Source organism: Notamacropus eugenii, chromosome 5 (genome assembly GCF_028372415.1).
Source record: "Notamacropus eugenii isolate mMacEug1 chromosome 5, mMacEug1.pri_v2, whole genome shotgun sequence".
Taxonomy (NCBI): Eukaryota; Metazoa; Chordata; class Mammalia; order Diprotodontia; family Macropodidae; genus Notamacropus; species Notamacropus eugenii.
In genome coordinates this window covers 33,203,052-33,213,976 of record NC_092876.1, presented here as the reverse complement: position 1 = coordinate 33,213,976, position 10,925 = coordinate 33,203,052, and the positions used below count along the sequence as shown (strand labels likewise).

Below are 10,925 nucleotides of genomic sequence, written 5' to 3'. Positions count from 1 at the left end.
AGAATCACCCAAACACTTTAGGGCACCCAAGAATCCCAAGAGGGGCTAATATCAGCTCCACAGTCAAATGCCCAGGGGAGCTATGCCAGGCAGCAACCTTAGGACCAACTGAGCGGCAAGTGTAAGTGACCATCAAAAAGAGATCACCAACAAACTTTTTTTAGACTAGTTCAATAAATCCCTATGCTTTGATTTGTCTCCTCCAACCAATCAGGAAAGGTAAACTTCTCAGACGTAAAAATCTAAGTCAGGCTCAAGGCCTCTGCATCCTCCATGTCCTAGTTACAGGTCAAGGAGGTCCTCATTACATTTTGCTGCATAAAGAGCCTAGTTTTCAGTCATCCTCTCCTGCAGGGAGGACCTTTACTAGCTTCTATCGATCCTTCCAGGAACAGATGGGAATGAGGGTGAGGAAAGAGAGAAGAGGAAAAATGTAAGTGAGGAACAGGAGCAGGGTCATTTCACTGGCACCTGTTGTAGGGCTCCAGAAACATACTGTAGTCAGTGTGTATTCAACCCCGGCCAGATTCTCAGTTCCAGCCTAATGTCCTCCTTGAAGTCCTGGATCTCTTCACTAAAGTCAGTCCTCCAGCCTCCAAACCTCTAGGAATAATGAGGCAATAATTAGGATGAGGAAAATAACACTAGACTTGGAATCAAAAGTCCTACTTTCAAGTCTCAGGTTGATACCTCACCCACTGTATCACCTTAGGTAAGATATTTGGCCTCTCTAAGCCTCATTTCCTATGTCATTAAAAAGAGGTGAGACACCTGTAGCAGTGTAAACTTATATGGCTTGAATGTTGGCTTCCTTAAGATTATAAGAAAACCGTATGTCACCATATTAATTATCCAGTGAGGGAGTTCAGTATCTAAGTTGTCTCCCAGTCACATAGGTGGCACCGTAGTGCACAGAGCCCTAAGCCTGGGGTCAGGAAGATCCAAGTTCAGATTTTACCTCAGAGACTAGCTGTGACCCAGGACAAATCATGTGACTTTTGTCTGACTCAGTATCCTTATCAGTATCATAACGGTAATAATAGCATCTACCTCACAGAATTGTTGTGTGGATAGAATGAGATAATATAGCACAGTGCCTGGTACACAATAGGAGCTTAATAAATGCTTGATCCTTCCCTCTGGTGGGAGGGAGTTCTCTATTTGAACTTCTAGGCTGCACTACAATCCATGGAATTCCAAAGGGTTCAGTGAGAGAAGGTATCATGTGTTATAACTCTAGGGTAGGAGCTCAGATTCCTATGAGAAAAGTGAGTGAAAACAATGACAAAAGCAAAATGTTGAGCCTTCTCTCATGGTAGCATGGCCAGTTCTGACTGTATTGTATGTTCCAAGGTGTTCACCCTTCAGGTAACCTGGACTGCTTTCCATATCACCAAGCAGTTTGGTTCAACCTTCACTGATTGGGTCCAGAGTTAGTAAAGAAGATGAAGTACAATATTACTCAAGATATTAAAACATAAAATCTGCAGTCTATATATATAGTTCATAGGCCCTGCCCCCTCTAGGTTTTCCTATTTCATATTATTCCCCCTAATTACAAACTCAAAGAATCTGTATACATTGAATACAGTGAAAAGAAAAAAGATAAAATCTCCTACCTGGGGCCTTCCTCTACCTAAACCCTTCCTGATTGCTTTCCCAGAACATGAGATTCTAGACTCCATGTTCCCACTGTTCACAGAAAAGATTAAGGGAACTATGCCAGGTGGCAACCTTGGGACTAGCTGTACAGGAGATGGCTATCTATGTCCTTTCTTAGGTTCTAACCCTGTGCCTAGCACCTAGTAGGTACTTAATAAATGCTTGTTGGTTGATTGGTTTGCTCATAGAAAAGGGAAACTAAGGGACATAGTGATGGAAATCAATCTTTCCTGCCCAGTCATGACCTCAATAGGATCCATAATAGTCAGTTATCTCAGCAATTCAGGATTTTCTCTTCTCATGGTCCCATATCCTTCTCTTTTCTAAGATCTGGATATCTCCCACAATGTTAGTCTTTGGTCATCTTGCTCAAAGGAAGCTTTTGTCTATTATGACCAAATTCCAGGGCTCCCAGGTAAGAAGAAAATATTGCAAGCAGCTAAAAGAAAAAATTCAAGTATCATAAAGGTGCAGTCAGAATAATACAAGATTTAGAAGCTTTTGCATTAAAGTATCAGAGGGCTTGGAATATGATATTCCAGAGGGCAAAAGAGATAGGATTACAGTCAAGAAACACCTACATGGCAAAACTGAATATAATACTTCAGGGGGGAAAATGGATATTCAGTGAGAGAGAGGACTTTCAAGCATTCTTGATGAAAAGACCAGAGCTGAATAGAATGTCTGACTTTCAAATACAAGATTCAAGAGAAGCATAAAAAGGTAAACAGGAAAAGGAAATCATAAGGGACTTAATAAGGATAAACTGTTTACATTCCTACATGGGAAGATTATACCTGTAACTCTTAGGGCAGTTAGGAGTGTGTGTGTATGTATTTGCATATACGTATATATATATATATATATACATATATATGTATATATATCACAGGTGTGAGTATATATTCACAGGTGAATATAAAGGGATGATATCTAAAAACATAAAATTAAGGGGTGGGAGAGAAATGTATTGGGAGAAAGGGAAAGGGAGAGTTAGAATGGGGTAAATTATCTCACATAAAAGAGGCAAGAAAAAGCTTTTACAATGGAGGGGGAAAGAGGGAAGGTGAGGGGGAGTGAGTGAACCTTACTCTGGTGAGAATTGGCTCAAAGAGGGAATAACATACACACTCAAGTTGGGTATAGAAATCTATCTTACCCTACAGGAAAGTAGGACGGAAGGAGATAAGAGAATGGGAGGGGGTGAGAGAAGGGAGGGCAGACTGGGGGAGAGGCTGATCAGAAGCAAAACATTTTTGAAGAAGGACAGGATGAAAGAAGAGAGAGAACAGAATGGGGAAGGGATAGGATGGCGGGAAATACAATAGCAATAGTAACTGTGAAAAAAAATTTTGAAGCAAGTTTCTCTGATAAAAGCTTGATTTCTCAAATATATAGAAGACTACATAAGTTAGCTTTTCCATTAAAAAACAAAAACAACCTTTCTCAACATGTAATTGGTTCAGGGGATCATAAGATCATAGATTTAGAAGGGACCTTAGAGGTCATCATTTTATAGATGATGAAACAGAGACCCTGAGTCAAATTTATAAAAATAAGAGCTATTCTCCAATTGATAAATGATCAAAAGACATTAACAGTTTTTAGGCGAAGTAATCAAAACTATTTGTAGACATATAACAATGCTCTAACTCACACTGATTGGAGAAATGCAAATTAAAACAATTCTGAGGTACTACCTCATATTATGTTGGCTAATAGGACAGAAAAAGAAAATGACAGATGTTAGAGGGGATGTGGGAAAAATGAGACATTAATGCACCAGTGGAGTTGTGAAATGATTCAACCTGTATTCAATTCAGTAGAGCAATTTGGAACTACACCCAGAGGGCTATAAAACCAGACATACCCTTTGATCTAGCAATACCACTACTAGGTCTGTATCCCAAAAGAGATAAAAAACAAAAAGGAAAATGACTTAAATGTACAAAGATATTCATAGCAGCTCTTTTCTGGTGCCAGGGAGTTGGAAATTGAGGGGACGCCCTTCAATTGGGGAATGGCTGAACAAGTTGTGGTATTGTGATTATGATAGGATATTATTTGTGCTATAAGAATGATGAGCTTATACTAGCTGATGCAAAGTGAAATGTACTGTGTACAAAGTAACAGCGATATCGTAAGATGATCCACTGTGAATGACTTAGCTATTTTCGCAATACAACATTCCAAGACAACTCTGAAGGACTTTGGATGAAAAGTGCTATACATCCCCAGAGAAAGAACGGATGGTGTCTGAATATAGATTGAAGCATACTTTTTTCTTTTTTTTCTTGAGGTTTTTTTTCCTATGTTTTCTCTCACAACATGACTATTATGGAAATGTTTTGCATGACTACACATGTATAACCTAAATTGAATTGCTGAACTTCTCAGTGGGGTGGGGGGAGAGTGGAAAGGGAGAAAGGGAGAGAATTTGGAACTCAAAGTTTTAAAATGAATGTTAAAAAGTTTTTTCACATGTAACTGTGGAAAAATAAAATACTAAATAAATTCAAACAAAAAAGGAAGCTTGTGTGTCTGGCTGCAGCAGCAGCGGTCACCACAGCCACAGTCCTGCCATTTTGGTGAATCTCCTGGAAGTCTGACATTCCATGGGTCACAGAGATGTCACAGACTTGCAGAAACACAGGATACACAGTTGGACTGAATGATCTCTAAGGTTTGTTTCAGCTCCAACCATCTACGAAACTGCTATACAACAAAGGAGTAGTCATAATGGAATTCACCCAATTTAGGCCAGTTATGGGGGCACTGAGAAGAGATACCACCTCACAGGGGCAGGTAGGCGGTGCAGTGGATAGAGCACCAGTGCAGGAGTCAGGAGGACCTGAGTTCAAATCTCACCTCAGACACTTGACACTCACTAGCTGTGTGACCTTGGGCAAGTCACTTAACCCCAATTGCCTCATCCTGGGTCATCTCCAGTCATCCTGATGAATATCTGGTCATTGGATTCGGATGGCTGTGGAGAAGTGAGGCTGGTGACCTGCACAGCCCTCCCTCACTCAAAACAAAGTCAAGTGCAAGTCATGTCATCATTTCTCTGATGGCATGGTCTTCTTCAGCAACAAAGGACGAACACACACCACCTCACAGCTGCACCTGGGTAGGTCATAAAATCTGGAGAGATGATTCAGGACATTTGTGCTCTTGTGACCAGATCTTCCCCTTGTGATGCTGGCAAGTGATGAGAACTGAAAGAATCCTTGTAGTAGGAGCAAAATCTATTATTCATCTTGGTGGGATCCATGATAGTAGGAACTACTGTATGGCAAGAAATTCATCATGTTTGACCTAAGTCTAGAAGACTACGTAAGCTAGCTTTTCCATTAAAAAACAAAAACAACCTTTCTCAACATGTAATTGGTTCAGGGGATCATAAGATCATAGATTTAGAAGGGACCTTAGAGGTCATCATTTTATAGATGATGAAACTGAGGTCCAGAGAAATTAAGTGACTTGCCCGGGGTCACATAGCTAGTAAGTGTCTGAGGCAAGATTCCAAGGCTTCCTAATTCTTCTGTCCACTCTACTCTGCTGCTTCTCAGACTTGTCCTCACTTGCTTGTTACCCAAAGACACAAAAGCCCAGCACATGAGCAGTCAGGGCTCCTCAGGTTTGATGGACATCCAGTTACCATGTGAGTCAATATCCCCTTTGGATGGAGTGTGCCAATGTGGCATAAGTAAAATTAAGGAGAGCTGGGCCCAATTGAACCAACACTAGGTCTCTTTCCATTTTGTGGTTATATAAATATCCTTTTGTTTCATTTCATTGCAATCCTAAACCCGTACGAGTAGACCAGCCTGAGTCAGGGCTGGCACAGAAGAGTCCTTGAACCTAGAGCTGATTCTACCCAGAGGAAGGCAGGCTAGTCACAGCCCTGATCAAGCAGAAGCTCATTCCCAATTCAGATGCTTGGGTGGGGGCAAAGGGAGGAAAGACATACATTTTCAGACACAGCCAATAGGTGAATGTGAATTGCTTTACTACATTTATTCCAGAGCAGCTAGGTGGTTCAGCAGATAGAGTACTGGGCCTGGAGACTTCCTGAATTAAATCTGGCCTCAGATACTTACTGTGTCCCTGGGCAAGTAACTTAATCCTATTTGCCTCAGTTTTCTTATCTGTAAAATGGGTTGGAGAAGTAAATAGCAAACTACTCCAGTACCCCTGCCAAGAAAACCCCAAATGGGGTCATGAAGAGTTGGACATAACTGAAAAACAACAAAAAGTAGGTTGGGAGAAGATAAGAGCTGGCCAGGAAATTTCACATTTCCAGGCTCCTATGACTCTCTCTTCTTTAAAAAACACCCAAAACTCTTTTTATTTATTTAATTAAATATTTCCCAATTACATGTAAAAAAATTTAAGTTATTTTAAAAATGTTGAGCTCCAGATTGTCTCCCTTCTGGTCCACTCCTCCTCCTTCTTTGAGAAAACAATCTGATATTTGTTATACATACGAAGTCATGCAAAATCTTTCCATATTAGCTATTTTGCAAAAGAAAATACAAGCAAAATAAAACAATAAAAATAAAAATGATAAAGATATGCTTCAATCTGCACTCAGTTCAATTTTTTTTTCCTCTGGAAGTGGTTAGCATTTTTCATCGTGGGTCCTTTGGAATTGTCTTGGATCATTGTCTTGATCAGAATAGCCCTCGCAGTTGATCATTGTTACAATGTTACAACGTTACTGTTACAATGTACAATCTTACAACATGTTACTCTTACAATGTACAATGTTCTCCTGGTTCTGCTCACTTCACTTTACGTCAGTTCATAAAAATCTTTCCAGGTTTTCCTGAAAACACCCTGCTTGTCATTTCTTACAGCACAATAGTATTCTGTCACACTCATACCAGAACTTGTTTAGCTGCAATTTACAGAGTATCTCCTGGATTTCCAATTCTTTGCCACCACAAAATGTGCTGCTATAAATATTTTTGTACAAATAGGTCCGTTTCTATTTCCTTTGATTTCTTTGGGATACAGTCCTAATAGTAGTATACAAGCCCCTATGTTTCTTAAAGAAAAATGTTACTTTTCTGTGACACCATTGCCCAGGGTGCCTGAGGTGGGAGATGGGCTTTATCATTCTGGTATTAGAGGTGACACACTCCTATAACACTTCCCGTATGGTGACCCAACTAAACCAGTCCCCTTGGTTGGAGCCTCTTCGCTGCCCTTTTGAAGACACTTCACTGGACTTCTCCTCCTCTGACAGGGATTTCCTTTAGCAATTTGACCCTGACCGTAAAATCGACCCTGATCCTAAATCTTACCCCGAACTACAGCCTAAATTCTACCAGGTCCCAGGCCCTAAATGTAGCTCTTACCCTTGACTCTGAATGTGACCCTAAGACTAAAAATAACTAATCCCGACTTTATCCCAGACTTTTCTGGTGTTTTGTTTGTTTGTTTTTGTTAAGATGAAAAGGTCTTGTCTTGAGGAAGCAAAGTAGTGGTCAGCTACCTCTTGGAAACACTGAAGGTAAACTGAGGCGGGGAAGAGAAGCGCTAGGGCTGCGGGCGCAAGACACTGAATGCGGTAGGGGGCGTGGGGGCACCCAGAAGTCTTCCGAAGAGGGAGTGCACCAGACTGCGCACAGCGCTGAATTGGCCCCAGACGCTGACTGACAGTTTCACCTAAGCCGGCTCAGGAGGCTCTCGGTCCATTGCGGGCTTTGCCCCTTCTGACCAATGGGAACGCAAAGCTCTAGATTGATAGGAATGGCAGCCAATCGGAGCCTTGGCCACAAGGTGCCTGGGCGCGGCCTCCGAGAGAGTAGCGGAGTTTCTCGTGGTCATTGGGCCAGCCCTGAGCTCTTCCTCCAATTCCGCCAGCGTCCACCCCTCGGGGATGGAGTCTCTGCCCCTCCCCATCAGGCCCCGCCCCCCCAGCTGTCCCTCCTGGAGTCTGGCCCAGGGTTAAGGCAGGGGCGGGGGTTCCTCTTGTCCTTGGGCTGTCAGCGCCGGACAGGACACGCACAGGACGCGCCATGAGGGGCTTGTTGGTGAGCGCCCAGTGCTAGCCCAAGACCCCAGCCCGGGAGCCCCCTCCGACCTCCAGAGATAGGACCCCCGCCCATCCCCCTCTGACCTCCTGAGATAGGACCTACTAGGACCCCAGCCCTATTAGGGAGCCCCCAATGACCTCCTGAGACGGGACTCATCAGGACCTCCAGCCCAGCCCCCTCTGACCTTCTGAGATAGGACACACTAGGACCCCAGCCCAGCCCCCTCTGACCTCCTGAGATAGGACCCACCAAGACCCCAGTCCAATTAGGGAACCCCCTCTGATTTCCTGAGATGGAACCCACCAGGACCCCCAGTCCTGGGAGGGAGCCCCCTCTGACCTGAGGTGGGATCCACTCAGACCCCCAGCCAGGGACGCTCAGATCAGATATGTGTTTGTAAAGTACTCAGCACAGTGCATGGCACATTGTTGTTCAGTCTTGTGTGACTCTTCACAACCTCCCTCACCCAGTCCCCCCACTGGGCCACATGAAACCAATATTGTCTGTGGGGTTTTCTTAGCAAAGATACCAGAGTGGTTTGCCGGTTCCTTCTCCAGTGGATTAAGGCAAACAGAGGTTAAGTGACTTGCCCAGGGTCACACAGCTAGTAAGTATCTGAGGCTGATTTTGATCTCAGGTCTTCCTGACTCCATAACCTTAACTGCACACAGTGCTCTGTCTACTGAGCCACCCAGCTTCCTGTCTGCCTGGCACAACCGTAGGAGCTAAATGAATGCTGTCATTATCCTCCTCATTATCCTGGGCTAGGACACACTGGGGCCCTCACAACCCTCAGGGCTGGAACCCTTATTAACCACTAGGATCCTTAACCAAAGAGGAGCATACTCTGACTTTCTGAGCTAGGACGAACTGGGACCCCTGACCTCTGGGGCTAGGACTTTCTACCCATAAGCCCAGGACTCCCCGAGCTAGGAAACCCCAATCCTAGGAGCTCTCAGACCCCCTGAGTCAGGACTCATTGGGACTCCTAGGCCCAGGAGTCTCCTCTGACCTCCTGAACCAGGCCCCACTGGTGTCCCTTCTCAGGGAGTCTCTCCTGAAGCTGGGATCCACTTGGACCCTCCAACCTCTGAAACCCTCTCTGACCCTTGGGACTGGAACCCTCTCCTATGGGGTATGCCTTTCCCAGGAAGCCCCTTCCTTCAGCTTTCGACTCCCTTCTCTGTATCCTGAGTTCCCAGCTGGAACTCTCCAATGACCCCTCAGGTGGGATGCCCCCTACCCTGTCATCCCTGTCCCCCCACTCTGGGGCCATATGGGGGGAATTCTTGACCAGGTGATCTCTGAGGTTTCTTCCAGTGTCTGACCCAGCTGCTAGTTGACCTCTGACCTTTGCCCTGCTCCAGGACCCTCTACCTCTCATTTTATTTGTCTCTGATCCATCCTCTCCAGGTATCCCACTCTCGGACCCTGATCCGACCCTTCAGCTCCAGTGCCAGAAACCACTTTGTGAACAGAGTAGCTGAAAAACAAAAACTCTTCCAGGTGAGGGGAGCCCTTCCCTTCCTTCAAGCACTCCCATATCTGCCAGGCATGCCCACTGGCCCTTTCCCCTGGATACTCTGATAGAGCCTTGCCCAAAGTGGCCCCTTGCTTCAGGGTATCCCACAATGTCCCCTTAGGAATCCCCCATTTCCCTGGGAGACCCATTTCTGGAACCTGAGAGAAACCTGCCCCATACCGCCAGGAGTCCCAGCTGTAGGGGCTGCCCTGACGCTCTGGGGGTGAGGAGAAGGAGGTCCTCCCTCATGCCTAATGCCTTGCTTGAATCTTAGGAAAACAATGATCTCCCAGTCCACCTGAAAGGCGGTGGCAAAGACAACCTCCTGTACAAGTTAACGATGGCCATCTGCCTGGGAGGTGAGTGGAGGAAGGGACAGGGCAGAGAAAGCTGGGCCTCCAGCTGGGGGTGGGGGAGGGGCTCTGTCCAGGGCCTGGGAAGGGGAGGGGGTGCGGACTTCTGGGCTGAGGACTCAGGATCTCTGGAGGGAATGAGGTCAGGGTCAGGTATGACTCACCTTCTTCCCCTCCAACCTCTTCCCCCCAGGCACTAGTTACAGCCTTTTCTGCCTTGGCTGGGCCTCCTTCCCCCACAAGAAGTGAGACTGGACCCCAGGACCCGACAGAAGAGGAAAGGCTTGGCAAGGCCTGGGCCTGGGGCTCAGCACAAATAAATTTCCTAACTGTAGAAAGTTAATCCAGATCGTCTGTCTGTCGGTGGTGGTGATCTGAGACCTAGGCGCCTGACCCAAATGTATCTACCTCCCTTTTCCCCTCCCCCCTCCCAGAGGAAGCCAAGGACCCTGGACCCTCACCCATATTCCAACAAATACCCCTACTACAGTAGAAGCCTGGGATCCTGGGGGAAAGATTGTGGAACCAGGCAAGGTCTCCAGAAACAGAAATCCTTCCCAGAGGAAGCTAGCTGCATCTGACAGGACCTTGGGTGTGTTCCTCAGTTGCTCCTGTAACTGTCTGGTGGGCTCCCCCCTGACCCCTTCTGCTATCTGTCTTGGGTTTGTTTAGGGTCATACCCCCGAGGGCTCTCCAGGATACTGCCCTGCCACCTCTAGAGCTGATGGCATTCATCATCCTGGATGGCATAGATCACGTGGGAGGGATGGAGGTCACAGAATATCAGAGTGTGGGGGGTGGGGGACAGTTTGGTCCAGGTCTGTGTGTGAAGTGACTGTATTGACCTGGGAGGAGTCCTTCCTTGGGTCTAGATTTCTGGCCTTTAGCCCTGTCCAAGGGCTGCCTCTTGATCAGGGAGGCAGATGGGAGAATCCCAACAGGTGCAAAAGCCAGGCTCCCTGGAGTCTACACCGGCACTAAACAGGGGCCTGCTGACCACAGGGGCTCAAAGTAATCATGGCAGGGATGGCTCAAGGCCCAGGCTGACAGCAGGACTTGGTGCTCCTGGACCAGGCACCAATCATCTCCTGGAACATTCCATCTCTGGGCCACTGAGTGCAGAGGGACCCTCATGACTCAGCAGGTGAAGGGGAACAGATTTAGAAATTATCATGAACAATGCCATGAACAGTACTTTGGCCAAGGTGCCCAGCCTGTGGCCCCATATCTACTCAGACACCCCCAGGGCACTCAGTCTAAACCCAGCCCTACTCCCACTTGAGTAAAAGGAGGGATGGCAGGGAGAAGACCTTCCCTTCCCTCCCCAAGGCAGTCAGAGCT

At 46.1% G+C, this 10,925-nt stretch overlaps 1 protein-coding gene across 1 annotated transcript; it reads left to right on the top strand.

The window, feature by feature from the left end:
* The first annotated feature begins 7,443 nt into the window (after window positions 1-7,443).
* On the top strand, window positions 7,444-9,927 carry COX7A1 (cytochrome c oxidase subunit 7A1). Its single transcript, XM_072608416.1, has 4 exons — window positions 7,444-7,706; window positions 9,123-9,215; window positions 9,506-9,590; window positions 9,778-9,927. The coding sequence occupies exons 1-4, from the start codon at window positions 7,692-7,694 to the stop codon at window positions 9,831-9,833; spliced, it is 249 nt and encodes an 82-aa protein (XP_072464517.1). The 5' UTR covers window positions 7,444-7,691; the 3' UTR covers window positions 9,834-9,927.
* Window positions 9,928-10,925: the final 998 nt, after the last annotated feature.

Excerpts from the sequence above, each read along its gene's own strand:
- COX7A1 (XM_072608416.1), top strand. Across the intron at positions 9,216-9,505 it reads AAAAACAAAAACTCTTCCAG|GAAAACAATGATCTCCCAGT; the intron begins GTGAGGGGAGCC and ends CTTGAATCTTAG. Across the intron at positions 9,591-9,777 it reads GATGGCCATCTGCCTGGGAG|GCACTAGTTACAGCCTTTTC; the intron begins GTGAGTGGAGGA and ends TCTTCCCCCCAG.